General features: G+C 40.7%; 1 protein-coding gene across 5 annotated transcripts in view; it reads right to left on the bottom strand.

Annotated features, from left to right (window-relative positions):
- Iml1 (GATOR complex protein Iml1) overlaps positions 1–16887 on the bottom strand; it is a 376817-nt gene that overhangs the window by 276141 nt on the left and 83789 nt on the right. For all 5 annotated transcript variants that reach the window (XM_076201722.1, XM_076201726.1, XM_076201724.1 and 2 more), the window contains exons 12-14: positions 14713–14822; positions 4817–4934; positions 172–357 (exon numbers count right to left, since the gene is read on the bottom strand). In XM_076201722.1, the coding sequence (XP_076057837.1) occupies positions 172–357; positions 4817–4934; positions 14713–14822 (414 nt within the window). The remainder of the gene's footprint in view (positions 1–171; positions 358–4816; positions 4935–14712; positions 14823–16887) is intronic.

The raw sequence follows: 16887 nt of genomic DNA, 5'->3' as shown, positions 1-16887 counted from the left end.
GCTTTCTTTTTGGTAGACTGTGAAAATTATGGTGCATACATATACAAAAAGGCATTTTTCCCCTTATAAAGGGGATAGCTGGCTAAATCATACACCCACTCAACCTTCACCCATCCAATTGACAACTGTTCTACAAGTGAATGTAAAGAGAGAAACATTAAAATTACTCACTTTCCTGACTGATCTGCGTAGATATACTTCGGAGTTTACCATTGTTATCATCCTTCGGGACTACGGTTGATCCCTCGATGTTAAGGTCAATGGTCAACAAAGGTTCCTTTGTGTCTGATGGCTCCTCATCTTGCTTCTTGGAGGATGCATGGTAGTGATGCTGTTGTATCAACACCCCATGAGGATCTGTGTGAATCAAGCAGAAAATAATAAAATCAGGTTTACATTGTTCATCAATCAATCAATCAATCCACTGTCCTGGTTCTCTCTTGCAGGAGACCTGTGGCCCCCATACTTCATCAACCAGAATACATAAAGTCTAACTCAAAAATATATACTATAATGAAGCAAATGAAATCATCAAGTGCTTCATTTTATGGCCCCATTCTATGGGCCTGCCCAGAGGCCACAGCTAGTTACTTCAAAGGCTTGGGTCTCCTGCAAGAAAGACCTGGGACAACATATTAATCATATGGCCCCCCAGTGGTGGTGGTGGTGGTTGGGGTTCTCTCCCCCTGTGGTGGGAAGAAAAAAGAATTATGCCACTGTGCTTTTCATGCATGTTATAGGCAACTAAATAGGATGGAGCAAGGAGACCAGGGACCTTACACTCCAAATTTTCCTCCTACTGAAGCTCATGACATAAAAGAATCTGGAAGGAGGACTCCAATCAGAACCCTAGTAATTCAGTCATTACATGTGTGGTTGTGGTACAGACGAGAGTAAAAGGGAAGATACTGGCAATTCATTTGCGAGAATGAAGATGGAAGTGTTAGGATTAAGTGGAACTAGGTTGAAAGGGAGGGGAGTTGGAGTTTGGGAGTTGTATTTACCTAGTTGTATTATACGAGAAGGGAGCTATGCTCGTGGTGACCCGTCTTTGTATCTTTCATCATCAAGTTTTTCCTTAAAATCTTGAATAGCATTTGCACACACTGTTTCTTTATCTAAGTTATTCCATATATCCAGCACTCTGTGTGGGAAGCTATTCTTTTTCCAATCTCTTCTGTAGTTGTCCTTTTTGAGTTTCTTTTCATGACCTCCATTGTCATTTTTTAGGAAATCTTTTCTGTCAAGGATTTCCATTCCTTTCATGATTCTAAATATAGTTAGCAGATCACCTCTTTCTCTTCTTTGCTCTAGTGTTGGTTGTACTAATTTCGATAATCTTTGTTCGTATGTTAATTTGGAAAGAGCTGGTGCCAACTTTGTTGTTGCTCTCTGTATTCTTTCTACATACATACATACATATACCAAGGCTTTTTCCTTCTTACAAGGGAGGTAGCCAAAAAGGGAAAGGCATAAAATCATTTCCACCCATTCCATCCCTGAATACACTCCACACCCCTCTACCCTCCCTCTTATCTTAGCACCTCATGGATGACGGGTCATCCCTGCACCTTGTCCACTGCCCTGGGTCAGAAGCAGTGTCGCAAGACACAGCACATCCACAGCAAGGCCGCTTCATTAAATCGGCGACCCCCCCCTCTCCGTCCCCCCATTGCATAAAAGGAGAGGATGGGGAGAAATCCCTTCTTTCTATTTTCCTTATATTCTTTTTAGTACTGGATGTCCATAATGTCGCTGCATATTCCAGTTTTGGTCTAATCAATGTGGCTAATATTTTTAATAATTTCTTCATCCAAGTATTCAAATGCCACTTTCATTGACCATAGTAGGTTGTAGGTTTCACCAACTATTTTGTTTATATGTCTATCCGGTGTCATGTCTTTGCTGATTATCACTCCAAGGTCCCTTTCCGAGTGCATTTTTTTTTATTTCTTTTTCACCAATTTTGTAATTTTTTGAAATTCTGTTTCCACTTTTTCCAAATTCCATTATGCTACACTTCTTGATATTGAAGTTCACTTCCCACTCTTGAGTCCATTTCCAGATTTTGTCCAGGTCCGATTGTAATGAATCACAGTCCTATTCTGTTGATATTTTCTTTAATATTTTTGCGTCATCTGTGAAGAAATTCATATAACATTCAATTCCTTTGTCCATGTCGTTTATGTATATGGCAAACATGATTGGAGCCAGTACTGACCCTTGTGTAATACCACTTATCATTTCTTCCCATTTCGAGTATTTGTCTCTAATTACTACCCTCATTTTTCTCCCAGTCAGGAAATCTTTCATCCATTCTAATAAATTACCTGCAATGCCACCTATTGATTCTAATTTTCCTATTAATTTCTTGTGTGGTACTTTGTCAAATGCCTTTTGTAGATCTAGATAGGCACAGTCTGCCCATCCATCTCTCTCATCTATTATATCTATTAGTCTTGAATAAAAGCATATTAGGTTTTTTGTACATGATCTTCCCTGTCTAAATCCAAATTGGCTCAGGTTTATTATAGTGTGATAGGAAAGGTATCAGGAGTGATAAGTCAGGAAGGGAAGGAGAGAATGGCTCTGCTGGTAAGTGATGAAGAAGGAAAACGCATGATGGTATGGAGAGAAGTGTCTTTGAGGATAAAGTGAGTGAAGGTGAAACTGGGATGGAAAATATATTTTTTTGTGAGTGCATACTGTCCTAGTAGTGAGAAAAATGAAGAAGGGAAGGAGGTTTACAGAGAGTTTTGGGGGGAATGTAAATAAAGTTGTGTTGATGGATCTCAAAGCTAGAGTAGGAATTGTAGGAAGGTTTAGAGTGTCAGGTAAGAACTTTAGTGGAAAGAAGATGTTAGAAACATGTTTAGAAAAGGAGTTTATGATATCACAGTGTTTAAGAAAAGATACAATAATAAGTATACATAAGAAGGGGTGGTGTAAGGGAAGGTGGTTGAGAGAGATCAAGAGGTGAAGACAGTGGTGAAGAAAAGCAAGCTTATGATGACTGGTTGCAAAGTAGACCTAGGGAAGCATACAAGATATACAGAAAGGAGAAGCAAAGTGCAAGGTGAGGGAGATGAAAGAGGGGTTGCATCTCCTGATGGAAGTGAGGGTATTCACAGGATTTGAAAATGGGTGACCCGGCTGTCCATCTTGCAGGACCACCACATACATGTACCTGTCATTGGTCCCACTGTGATGAGCACATGTGGTGCATCCAATGTACCCATGAATGAACAGATTCCTCTGTATCTCCTGTCATAATCCACCAACACAAAGGATCAACCAATAACAACAACTGTTTTTTGTTTTAATGTTTCTTGGTGTGTGTGGGTGTTCTGCTATGTAGTGTAGTGGGTGTGATGTGTTTGTGGTGGCTGCGGCAAGTGTTTGTGTGCCTCTCATGTCAAGGTGGTCCTTGACTTTGAGGACTTTTGTTTCATGGTGTAAATGGTCTGTAGGTGTTGTATTTGTGCAGCCTGTAATTGTTTACAGGGCTTTGTTTTGTATGATTTGAAGGGTGTTGTGGTGTGTCTCACTGAGAATAGGAGCCCATGCAGGACTCACATAATTCATCACTGAGCGTATGGCCAGACTGCGGTGCGGCCACCACCCAGCATTTCTAGGCTACCAGAAGAGGCTGGATGACCGCATTGTGAACAGCTGCCCAGGATGTAACACTTCACCCCATACCATACAACACATAATGGAAGACTGCATTATACACAATCATGCATCCAAACAACACAACATACACTCTATAAAGGATTTGTGGGAAAACCCAGTTTCGGCTGTGGTATTCCTTGGGGAGACGGGACTGCTCAGACAGACAGTCTAGGGAACAACAACAACTGTTCTGTCACCTTATACATACATATACCAAGGCTTTTTCCCCCTTTCAAGGGAGGTAGCCAAAAAGGGAAAGGCATAAAAACACTCCCACCCATTTCATCCCTAAATACATTCCACACCCCTCCCACCCTCCCTCTCATCTGAGCACCTCCTGGATGACGGGTCATCCCTGCACCTTGCCCACCGCCCTGGGTCAGAAGCAGTGTCGCAAGACACAGCACATCCACAGCAAGGCCGCTTCATTTAATCGGCGACCCCCCCTCTCCGTCCCCCCTTGCATATAAGGAGAGGACGGGGAGAAATCCCTTCAGGCTGCGTCAAAATTTACTCACACATACTACCCCCCCACCCCCCGCCCATTCCTCCTCATGCAATCACATCATCCATATACAACCATTCTCCACTCACCTCTGTCTTCCATCCTCTCCCTTCCTTCCTCAACAGACATTCCCCTCTTCCCCAAAGCCCCCTTCACCCCATCCATCCACCTCATCCTAGGACGTCCCCTCATGTTCACTCCCTCCACATCTGCTTTCCATACCTCTTTTACTAGTCTTTCTTCACTCATTCTTTCCATGTGTCCAAACCATCCTAATATTCTTTCATCAACCCTATCTCCCAGCTCCTTTTTCACCCCTGTTCTCCTCCTCACCTTCTCATTTCTCACTCTATCCAGCCTAGTAACCCCCACCATACTTCTCAGACACCTCATCTCAAACACATTCAAACTCCTTCTCTCTTCTTCTTCACCTTATGGCTGCTAAATTAATTCCACATACATTTCAAAACTGGTACCTTGTCTATTTTCTATTTTCTTTCAATTTCAATTATCTCTATTTGGAAAGAATAAATCTGAGCTTCAAATCCATGAGTACCAAATCCACAACTATCAAGGGCTTACTATATACTTTATCTACAATCACATGCAATTCTAAATTGTTCTAAAGATACACACTCTTTGGGAAGATATGTGTCCATCGTCTACGGTTTGAGGTCAGTTTGATTGTGCCATGGCTGGGGTCAAATGGATTGATGAGAGGTCGACCTGGTCTTAAACGAGCTCTTGAACTCATCTGCAAGAAATAATTATGTTTAGTTTCACATGGATTTTTAAGAACATCACAGAACCATATGTGTTGTATTGAGTGATGAGTATAGACATAACTAAACCTTGATTACTATCAATTTGCCATTGCCACTTTGAGGCAAGATGTAGTGATGACCCATCATCCAGAAGGAGCCAAGAAAAGAGGGAGGGAGGGGTGGTGAATGGGAGTATGTGGGGATGAAATGGATGGAAGTGGATTTATGCCTTTTGACTTTGGCTACCTCCCTTGTAAGGGGGAAAAAGCCCTTGGAATATGTATGTATGTACTTTGAGGCAAATAATTACTCTTCATTTGGACAAATTGGACTATGATGCCAAAGGTCTTTTTTCAAATGAATGTATGCACAAAAGTAAAATTCAATATTAAGAAATGCAGCATAATGGAATTTGGAAAGAGTAAAAATAGAATATCAAAAGATTACAGAATTGGGGAAGAAAAAATAAATAAAACAAACTATGAAAAAGATCTTGGAGTGATGATTGGAAAGGACATGAAACCAGATAAGCATATAAACAAGATGTTCGGAGAAACCTACAACTTATTGAGAGCAATTAAAGTGGCATTTACCTATATGGACGAAGAAATGATAAGGAAAATACTTACTACACTAATAAGACCAAAACTCGAGTATGCAGCATCACTTTGGACACCCAGTACCAAAAAGAATATTAAGAAACTAGAAAGATTACAAAGAGCGACAACAAAACTAGCACCGACACTCGCCGAACTAACATATGAGCAAAGATCCAAATTGAACCTACCAACTCTGGAACAAAGAAGAGAAAGAGGAGATTTGCTAACTATCTACAGAATAATGAAAGGAATGGAAGTTTTAGACAGGAACGACCTATTAATGTGGGACAACGGTAAAACAAGAGGACACGGAAAAAAATTGAAAAAGGATAGTTATAGAAAAAACTTGAAAAGGAAGTTTCCCACACAGAGCGATAAATACATGGAACAAATTAGACAACAAAACAGTATGTGCTAACACTATACAAGATTGTAAGATAAAACTTGATGCAGAGATACAAAGACGGGTCACCACGAGCATAGCTCCCCTCCCGTACATTACAACTAGGTAAATACAAAGGTGATGTGTGGTTTTTATACAATCTTGAGTTTCTCCCAGTGTGTCCTGACACAGTATCTAATTTTTTTTTTTTTTAAGAAATGTTTGGTAATGATAATGCACTAATGTTTTGGTAATGGTATTTTGTTTAGTGTTGCTCCAACTTCCTGATTGGGTGGAGGATAAATTTTTTAGCTTTTCATTTCTACAGTATTCGCTACCTCCCTTATAAATGGGAAAGAAGCCTATTGGTAAGTAGATAGACAGAATTTACTGTATTCCATATGTTTGCCAATGAGTTGGACTGAGGGCAAGTTTTGTTAAATTCCATGCTACAAAGAAGAGGCTGGTGACTGTATCGCAGATAAGTCTAGGATGCAACACTTCACTCTATACAACACATTACTGAAGTCTGCATTGTACACAATCACACACACCAACAACACACTCTATAAAGGTTTTTTAGGAACACCCCATTCCAGCTACAGCATTCCTCAGGGAGGCAGGACTATGGTACTCAAAGTGACTGGTAAAGTATTCCAGTTCTTGAAGTGGGTATAGTTTTTGCATAATGGAGAAAGAGAAAGAAGAAAGAATAACAAATGAACCAACAAAGAGAGGAATAGATGTAAGTATAGTGGAAAGCCTGAGAGGTGTAATCCCCAAAAGACACTGTCTCATAGACACGCCAAGAAAAAACCAAAGGTGGGAAGGTGGGAAATAAGTCTAAGGAACAACAACAACAAAGTCCTCTGTAAGGGGCACCATCCTAGCCTCCTAATAGGGGGAGTTTGCACCATTAAACTGAAAACTGAACCATATTTCTGCCTTTTTTTTTTTTTTTTCTGTACATACAAATAGTCTTTTCCCCTCATAAGGGGTTGGCTGAGTCAGAACACACATACATACACTCCACACCTGTTCAAATCCATTCATTTCCCATCCCATCTTAATATCTCATGGATGAGGGACCATCCATGTTTCCTACCATATTGCTTGGGACAGAGGCAATGCAACAAGACACACCACTTCCACAGCAGAGCATGACATCTTTTTTATGTCATTATTGAATTGCTGTAGCTATTCTTTTTTCATGTTCTGATATATTCTTCTTTCTTACACTCATTCCAGACAGCTCACAATGGAAATAAGCTTACATGCTTTTTTGTGTTATCCTCGGCAATTTGTAATTCTAATTTCGAACTAGGTGTTCTTTTCATCATCTGTATTTCACATATTTGATTCATTGCCCAATAAACTTATTATTATTATTATTACTATCATTATTATCATTATTATTATTATTATTATTATTATCCCTGTCTGGGGTATTGGCTGCATGTTGTTATGGCAAAGTAGCATGCATGCAGTTGATACTTTAGGGTCTATATGGGGCACCCCTATGGACCAGAGCCACACATCATTTTGTCTGTGATAGAGGAGGACTCTGCTTAAAGAGAAATGATGAAACTTTTATTATATTACTACTGTCCCTCCGTTATGCTGTCCCCCAAACCCTTGTTACCAGGGCTGCGGAGTCGGAGTCGGAGTCGGAGTCGGAGGGAGTCGGAGGTTTTAGCTGGAGTCGGAGTCGGAGTCGGATTTCTAAGAGTACTAGGAGTCGGAGTCGGAGTCTGATTTTTTTATCCGACTCCGACTCCTTAAGTCCAATAATATTATTTTTTTTTTAACATGGTTTCCCTCTTTGGTTTTACCAGTTGCACAATTTAACAGTTTTTGTATGGTTTTGCTTTTATTTTTGGAGGCAATAGTGAGTGTGTGCAGTGTATATGTACACTAAGTGGTCTCTCCAGATGGAAACAAAAAACAATCTATCAATAAAAAAAAAAATACACAATACTGACAAGCTATCGTTGTCAGTCTGGGTAAAAGTGTTTGTGGTCATGTATTTGTAGTTGTTTCCTGTAAGGAGAGTGAAAATATATATATATATATATATATATATATATATATATATATATATATATATATATATATATATATATAATATTTTGTACTATACTGCAATGCTTTTACTTCAACATAAATAAACATCAATTCGTGCTGCCACCATGTGACGGCATTGTGTGCTACTAGTACTAACTAATGTAAACAAACAGCTGCAGATTCTGCCTGAAGCAGTGTCTCCCAGTAAATTTACTTTTCCTTCATTTTCGGTAGTTTTATCGCATTTTCCTTTAATAGAAATATGCTAGATTATGATAAAGCTACTTCAGAATATGAAAATCATACATTTATCAAAGAAATTTAGTGGTTTGAAATATACATACATACATACATATACCAAGGCTTTTTCCCCCTTTCAAGGGAGGTAGCCAAAAAGGGAAAGGCATAAAAACACTCCCACCCATTTCATCCCTAAATACACTCCACACCCCTCCCACCCTCCCTCTCATCTGAGCACCTCCTGGATGACGGGTTATCCCTGCACCTTGCCCTCTGCCCTGGGTCAGAAGCAGTGTCGCAAGACACAGCACATCCACAGCAAGGCCGCTTCATTTAATCGGCGACCCCCCCTCTCCGTCCCCCCTTGCATATAAGGAGAGGACGGGGAGAAATCCCTTCGGGCTGCGTCAAAATTTACTCACACATACTACCCCCCCCCACCCACCCCACTCATTCCTCCTCATGCAATCACATCATCATCCATATACGAAAATTGAAATATACGAAAAAGAAACAGGCTACTGATCATGGTTACTAGTGAATACAATAGGCCTACAAGTGAAGCAATGAAAGATAGAAATCAGAGTAAAGAAAATCACGAACCATTTTAATCTAATTCAAAACTGATTATGCTATAAAGACAATTGCAAATTAAGCCTAAGTGTACCAGATATTTATGCTTTAACTCATAACCATAATTCTATCTATCTATATACAAAAGGTTTTTTCCCCCATATCAGGGAGGTAGCCAAGTCAAAAGGCATAAACCCACTCCCACCCATCATATATCCATTACGTATGCACTATGCACGTACGTCTTCATGTATGTAAAAGTCAACGGAAGTGCCCTGAGATAAACTTTGACCAGTCTCAGAGGCCAGATAGGAATGACATTAGAGCATATGTCACAGCATTTGATGATGACTGAAAAGGGGAGGAACAACAGCAGATATGAACAGTGTGCACAGGGGAAGGTTGTCTCTCTCTTTCCTGAACTGATTCCTGGTTTTTATGATAACATGGTGAAATTAATTCTGCAGTAAGTACTAAGTAGGGCATCCTCCATTAACCTTTCCTCATCATGATTTGTCACATTTTTTTCCTAATATTGTGATAGAAGGTTTATGAGATTGGACAAATGAAATAACAGATGATTTTTTTTTGGGGGGGGGGAAGGGGAGGGGCACAAAGGAAAAAGAAAATATCTAGCTTGAAGTGGCAACTCTGCCATGACAGATCTGAAAGTGCTAATAAGCTGGTAGATGATCATGAGCATAAATAATACCATTATATATTTAATATATATGTGTTTATACGAATATACGTGCTTGTGTGCATATACATATATAAAGCTGGTTGAGTGTATGTGTGAGCATATTTATCATACAAGTGAATGTTTTTACGTAAAAAATAATATACATGAAAAATATAAAATGCTTGCTGAATAGGTGTGGGAGGCTGGTATATGGATCTGCAGAATAGATTTCCACATAGGGGTCAAGGAGTTAAGGAGTCGGAGTCGGGAGTCGGAGTCGGAGGAATCAAAGGAGTCGGAGTCGGAGGAATCAAAGGAGTCGGAGTCGGAGTTGGAGGAATCAAAGGAGTCGGAGTCGGAGTCGGACCTTATACCATCCGACTCCGCAGCCCTGCTTGTTACTGTCCTGTACATTTCTCTGAATTTCATTTCCTTCTTTTGCCTACCCTGTAGTGGGGGGAAAAGAATACTACCACCAAGTATTTCCACTTGGATCGTAAGAGGCGAGAAAAATGGGACGGGGATTGGGACCAAGCATCCTTCTCCCTGTAGCCCTACAGGTGACATTCCTAAAAAAAGTAAAGGCATAAAAGGGTCTAGGAGTTTTCCAACCAGTACCCTAAGGTTTGGGTCTTTTAATGTGCATGGATGTGGTACAGATGAGAGTAAAAGGGAAGAGATAGGTAGTATGTTTGAGAGAAGAAAAATGGATGTGTTGGCCTTGAGTGAAACTAAGTTGAGAGGAAAGGGTGAGTGTGAATTTGGGAGTGTAATTGGGAGGTATTCCAGAGTGAAGAGAGGGAGAGGGAGAGAAGGGGTGGCTATACTAGTAAGTGAGGAGATAGGTAAACGTGTAGTGGAGTGGAAGGAGGTTTCCTCAAGGATAATGTGGATGAAGGTGAAGCTGGAAAAGGAGATGTGGGTTTTAGTAAGTGAATATGGGCCTGGTAGTGAGAAGAGTGTAGAAGAAAGGGAGGCTTTTTGGATAGATTTAAATGAGTGCATAGAGGGATCAAGGGGGAATGTCAATGTAGTAGTATTGGGAGACCTTAATGCAAGGGTAGGAAATGATCCAATTGATGGAGTGGTTGGGAAATGTGGAGTTCCAGGAAAGAATTATAGTGGAGAGTTGATGGTGGAGATATGTCTAGAGTTGATGATAGCAAATACAATATTTTGAAAGAAAGTCAAGCATAAGTACACATGGGAGAGGGTGGTGGATGGAAGGGTGGTAGATAGAGAGTTAATGGACTATGTAGTGGTAGATAGGAGTATAATAGGAAGAGTTAAGGATGTACATGTGCTAAGGGGAGAGAGTGGGGGAATATCAGATCATTTTTTGTGGAAGGTAGGTTGAGAGTGGAGGATAAATGGAGAAAGAGGAAAAGGACAAAAGGTAGGGAGGTACTTAGAGTGAACACTTTACATGAAAAGGAAAAGGAGGAGTACAAGAAGAAGCTGAGAGAGGAGTGGGAGGGAGTGAAGGATAGAGTAGAGCTAGGTGTGGAGGAGGAATGGGGATGGTTCAAGGAGGGAGTCACAAAGTGTGCAAAGATGGTGTGTGGAACAAGAAGGATGGGAGGAAATAGATGGAAGGGTAGTGAAAGGTGAGATGAGGAAACAAAGAAGGTTGTAGAAGAGAAGAAGCGAACTTTCACAGATTGGTTACAAAATAGGATGAGGGCGTCATATGAGAGGTACAAAGAAAAGAAAAGAGAAGTAAAGCAAAAGGTAAAGGAGGCAAAGAGGAGAGCAGATGTGAAGTGGGGTAAGAGTATGACAGAAATTTTTGAAAGTAATAAAAAGATGTTTTGGAAAGAAATTAAGAGAGGAAGAGGAGGTGAATCCAGTAGAGAAGAAAAGGAAAAAGGTGTAGATGGAGAGATTATAATGGAAGAGAAGGCAGTAAGGGGAAGATGGGCAGAGTATTTTAGGGAGTTATTAAATGTGAAGGGGGATAGGGACGGAAAGACAGTTGCAGTGGGAAGTGCTAAGAAAATGACTGTGATGAGTGAGGAAAATGGAGGAGAAATAAGGAAGGATGAAGTGAAGGCAGTTGTTAAGATGATGACAGCAGGTAAGGCACCTGGTCTGGATGGATGCCATGCCTGAATGTCTAAAAAAAGGAGGTACAGTGATGGTGGACTGCCTGGTGAGGTTATTTAATGTTTGCTGGAGAGAGGGTAGAGTGCCGGAGGACTGGAAGAGTGCCTCTATAGTTCCACTTTACAAGGGTAAAGGGGACAAGCGTGAGTGTAGTAGTTTCAGAGGGATTAGCTTGTTAAGTGTAGTTGGGAAGGGTTATGGGAGGATCTTGACTGAGAGAATTAGGAGAGGAACAGAGGTAGTGATTGGTGAGGAGCAGTGTGGATTTAGGACAGGTAGAGGTTGTGTAGACCAGATTTTTGTAGTAAGACAGATATGTGAGAAAGCTATAGGAAAGGGGAAGGATGTTTTTTGGGCTTTTATGGATCTGGAAAAGGCTTACGATAGGGTAGACAGGAAGGCACTGTGGGAGGTTTTGCAGATATATGGGATAGGAGGAAAGCTTCTAGGAGCTGTCAGGAGTTTTTTATACATGTTTTTGTAAGTTGTTTTATGAAAGTGGGAGTTCATATTTCATTTGGAAGATTTCAACGACCTGAACTTATTTCGTTTCTTTTTTATGAGAGTAGTAGAGCATGTGTCAGGATTAGAAATGGAGAGTGTGAGTGGTTCGAGGTAAAGGTGGGACTTCATCAGAGATGTTTTATGTCGCCCTGGCTGCTCAACTTATACATGGATGGGGTGGTTCAAGAGGTAAATGCAAGGGTGGTGGGTCAGTGATTGGAGATGTTTAAAGAAATTGGAGAAAAGTGGGAGGTGAGCCAGCTGTTGTTTGCGGACGACACTGCGCTTGTAGCAGGATCAGAGGAGGGGTTGAGGGAGTTGGTGACAGAGTTTGAGATAGTGTGTGAAAGAAAAAGTTGAAGATAAATGTGGGTAAAAGTAAGGTGATGAGATTTACAAGGGGTGAAAGTGGCAGTAGACTGGAAGAGAGCATTAAGGTAGACCGACTGGAGGAAGTGGATAGTTTTAGATACTTGGGTGCGAATGTGGCAGGAAAGAGTGGAGTGGAGGTGGAGGTAGAATGTAGATTGAGAGAAGCGAGTAAATGCCTTGGTGGGTTAAAAAGTGTAATAGGGAATAGACATTTAGGAATGGATGCTAAGAGGAGACTGTATGAAGGAGTGATCATGCCAACAGCACTGTATGGGGCAGAAACATGGAACTATGAGAGGAAGAGAGAAGGAGTTTGAATGTGTTTGAGATGAGGTGTCTGAGAAGTATGATGGGGGTTACTAGGCTGGATAGAGTGAGAAATGAGGTGAGGAGGAGAACAGGGGTGGTAAGGGAGTTGTTGTTGTTGTTGTTGTTGTCGTTCCCTAGACTGTCTGTCCGAGCAGTCCCGTCTCCCCAAGGAAGGCCACAGCCAAAACTGGGTTTTCCCACAAATCCTTTACAGAGTGTATGTTGTGTTGTTTGCGTGCATGATTGTGTATAATGCCATCTTCCATTATGTGTTGTATGGTATGGGGTGAAGTGTTACATCCTGGGCAGCTGTTCACAATGCGGTCATCCAGCTTCTTCTGGTAGCTTAGAAGTGCTGGGTGGTGGCCGCACCGCAGTCTGGCCAGGTGGACTCTGTCCTTTTGTGGGAGAGAGGATTCAGAAGGGTGGATATCAGGGGGTCTGGCATGAAGCAGTGTGTTGTCTTTCTGTGTGTTAATGGAGCGGTGAGTGATATGATTATGAATATGTTTCCGGAGGCTGGTATTTGGTGGTTGTGGAGGAAGAGAAGAGAGTATGTGTGTGTGATACAGGTCTTTGGGTGTTGTTTTAATGTTTCTTGGTGTGTGTGGGTGTTCTTCTATGTAGTGTAGCGGGTGTGATGTGTTTGTGGTGGCTGCAGCAAGTGTTTGTGTGCCTCTCATGTCAAGGTGGTCCTTGACTTTGAGGACTTTTGTTTCATGGTGTAAATGGTCTGTAGGTGTTGTATTTGTGCAGCCTGTAATTGTTTTTAGGGCTTTGTTTTGTATGATCTGAAGGATGTTGTGGTGTGTCTCACTGAGATCAGGAGCCCATGCAGGACTCGCATAATTCATCACTGAGTGTATGCATTGTTTGTATATTGTTGTATTAGTTTCTTTGTTTTGTCCAAATGTTGTTCCAGCGATTGACTTAAGTGTGTGAAGTCTTGGTGTGCATTTGTTTTTTATGTTTGTGATGTGTTGTTTGAAAGACATGGATGTATCGTATGTTACACCAAGAATTTTCGGTGTGTTTGTGTGTGGTATTAGTGTTGTTGATGTAGAGCGTCTACATCATGGGACCACCCCCCAACCCCAAGAGTTGGGGGCCAAACGGCGGCAACCAGCCCTGGCCACCGGCTCTACGCAGGTGGCACCGATCCCCAAGAGGAGCTACGACTGCCTTGGGGAGTACCACAATCCTTTCTCTCAACATGGTAAGGGAGTTGGGAGATTGGGTGGATGAAAGAGTATTAGGATGGTTTGGGCATATGGAAAGAATGAGTGAAGAAAGACTAGTAAAAGAGGTATGGAAGGCAGATGAGGAGGGAGTGAACATGATGGGGCGACCTAGGATGAGATGGATGGATGGAGTGAAAGGGGCTTTGGGGAAGAGGGGAATGTCTGTTGAGGAAGGACAGGGGGTTCACTGATTTAATGAAGCGGCCTTGCTGTGGATGTGCTGTGTCTTGTGACACAGCTTCTGACCCAGGGCAGTGGACAAGATGCAGGGATGACCAGTCATCCAGGTGCCAAGATACAAGGGAGGGGAGAGGGCGGAGGGGAGTGGAGTGTATTAGGGATGGAATAGGGGGAATGGTTTTTATGCCTTTGTTTTTTGGCTACCTCCCTTGTAAGGGGGAAAAAGCCTTTAGTATATGTATGCATGTATGTATTATCATTATTATCTCTTCAATTAGTGAAGTGGTGGCAATAGCCAGTTTTCCAGGGGTCACAGGCCTCCTTCAAGAGAGATGACATCATACACTGACTGGCCTGAGAGTGATAGGCTGTTTCTCAATGACACTATGGTGGTGTAAAATAAGTCTTCAGTACAACAAAGGTGAAAGTTTACCAATTCCTCCTACAAAACATCCAGTTACTTTTTGCATGTTTTAACATTAAAATTCATCAGCCTAATGTACTATTAAAACTGACCTGTGATGCATCAGTAGGTGATGGACCTCCACTAGATCCAACCTTGGGATGATGGGAAGGTGACATTTCCTCTCCTTCATATAAAGTTTGAGTCTTGGGCCGACTTACACCTGAAAATATGAATACAGGTTTTGCAGAACTTGGGTTTTACTGATGACAATAAACAGAAAGGTCTGTATCCATTGGTAACTATATCTAACCATACATAATCATTCGTAACCAGGTGTATCTGCCACACAACATAACACAAACCTAAAATAAGCCTTCTATGTATATATGACAATACATCATGGGCAACGTCCTAGTAACCAATACCCAACCCCATTCCCGATTCAGCAGAACACTACATCATTATCATGTGAACATCACAGGATAGAAACTTATCAGCACCAAATGCCCCTCCTTGACATTCACATCTTTAACATTTTCATACCTAGAAGATACAATTATAATCAACTGACCACACACCACATACAGATACATTTGCTAATACTAATAAGTTGCATGCCTTTGTTTTTTGGCTACCTCCCTTGTAAGGGGGAAAAAAGCCTTTGGTATATGTATGTGTAATAAGTTGCACAGTTAAATTTCATGATGTATTCTATGATAATAATGAAAAATTTAATGACAAATTTAAAAGCCAATGCATCAATGCTGATAAATTTACCTAGTTGTATTTTATGGGACGAGAGCTATGCTCGTAGTGACCCATTTTCGTATCTCTCCGCATCCAGTTTATTCTTAAAATTGTGTATAGTTTTGGCACTCACTGTTTCTCCGTTTAGTTTGTTCCAGACATCAATCACTCTATGTGGGAAGCTATTCTATATCAGGTCTCTTCTTTAACTGTCCTTCTTAAGTTTCTTTTTGTGTCCTCTTGTTTCTCTTATGTCCCACTTTAATAAGTCATCTCTATCAAGAATTTCCATTCCTTTCATAATTCTGTAAATGGTCAATAAATCACCTCTTTCTCTTCTCTGTTCCAGTGTTGACATGTAATTTCTCTAATCTTTGTTTGTATGTCAGATTTGACAGTGCAGGTGCCATTTTTGTCACTGCTCTTTAGATTCTTTCTAATTTTCTTATGTTCTTCTTTGTGCTAGGTGCCCATAGTGTTGCAGCATATTCTTGTTTAGGTCTTATCAGTGCAACCACTATTTTTCTAACCATCTCCACATCTATGTAGTCGAAGGCCACTTTCAATCGTAATAAGTTAAAAGTCTCTCCAAATAATTTATTGACATGTTTATCAGGTGTCAAGTCACTGAGATAATTACTCCCAGGTCCCTTTCTGAATCAACTTTTTTGACTTCTTTGTTTCCAATTCTATATTGACTCGATACTCTGTTTTTGCTTTTTCCAAATTCCATTATGCATTTCTTAATGTTGAAGTTCATCTCACATCTCTGACTCCATTCCCATATTTTGTCGAAGTCTTCTTGTAGCGATCTGCAATCCTCTTCTGTTCTTACTCTCTTGAGTAATTTGGCATCATCAGCAAAGTTCATGTAACAATTTACTCCCTCATCCATATCATTTATATATATGGCAAACATTAAAGGAGTCAATATAGAGCATTGCAGGATGCCACTTTTCATATCTTCCCAGTTCGAATTTTTGTTTCTAAGTACCACTCTAATTTTTCTCCCAATTAAGAAATCCTTCATCCATTCCAGCAGCTTACCTTGTATTCTTCCTAATTATCTAAATTTTTCTTATTAATCTTTGTGGTACTTTGTCGAATGCCTTCTGCAAATCCAAGAAGGTGCAATCTGCCCAGGCATCTCTTTCTTGTATTATCTCAATTAATCTTGAGTAAAAAAAAATTAGGTTTGTGGTACACAATCTTCCACTTCTAAAGCCAAATTGTTTAGGGTTTAATATTTTATTTTCCTCCAAGTGTTTGGTCCATTTGTTTCTGATGACTTTTTCACATATTTTTGCTACTGTGCTTGTAAGGGATACCAGTCTGAAGTTTGTAGGATCTTCCCTATTTCCTCCTTTATATATTGGTACTATGTTTGCATCTTTCCAATCATACAGTACCTTTCCTTCTTTGAGTGAAAGTCTATTCTCTTCTATAATTTGTCTGTCAGTTCGTCTATACACTCTTTCAGTATCCAATTTGCAATTCCATCTGGTCCATGCGATTTCCTGACATCAGGTTTTTTATTT

The sequence above is a fragment of the Oratosquilla oratoria genome, chromosome 18, assembly GCF_046742065.1.
Source record: "Oratosquilla oratoria isolate Oo_2021 chromosome 18, ASM4674206v1, whole genome shotgun sequence".
NCBI classification, from domain to species: domain Eukaryota; kingdom Metazoa; phylum Arthropoda; class Malacostraca; order Stomatopoda; family Squillidae; genus Oratosquilla; species Oratosquilla oratoria.
This window is presented reverse-complemented; position numbering and strand designations above follow the sequence as displayed.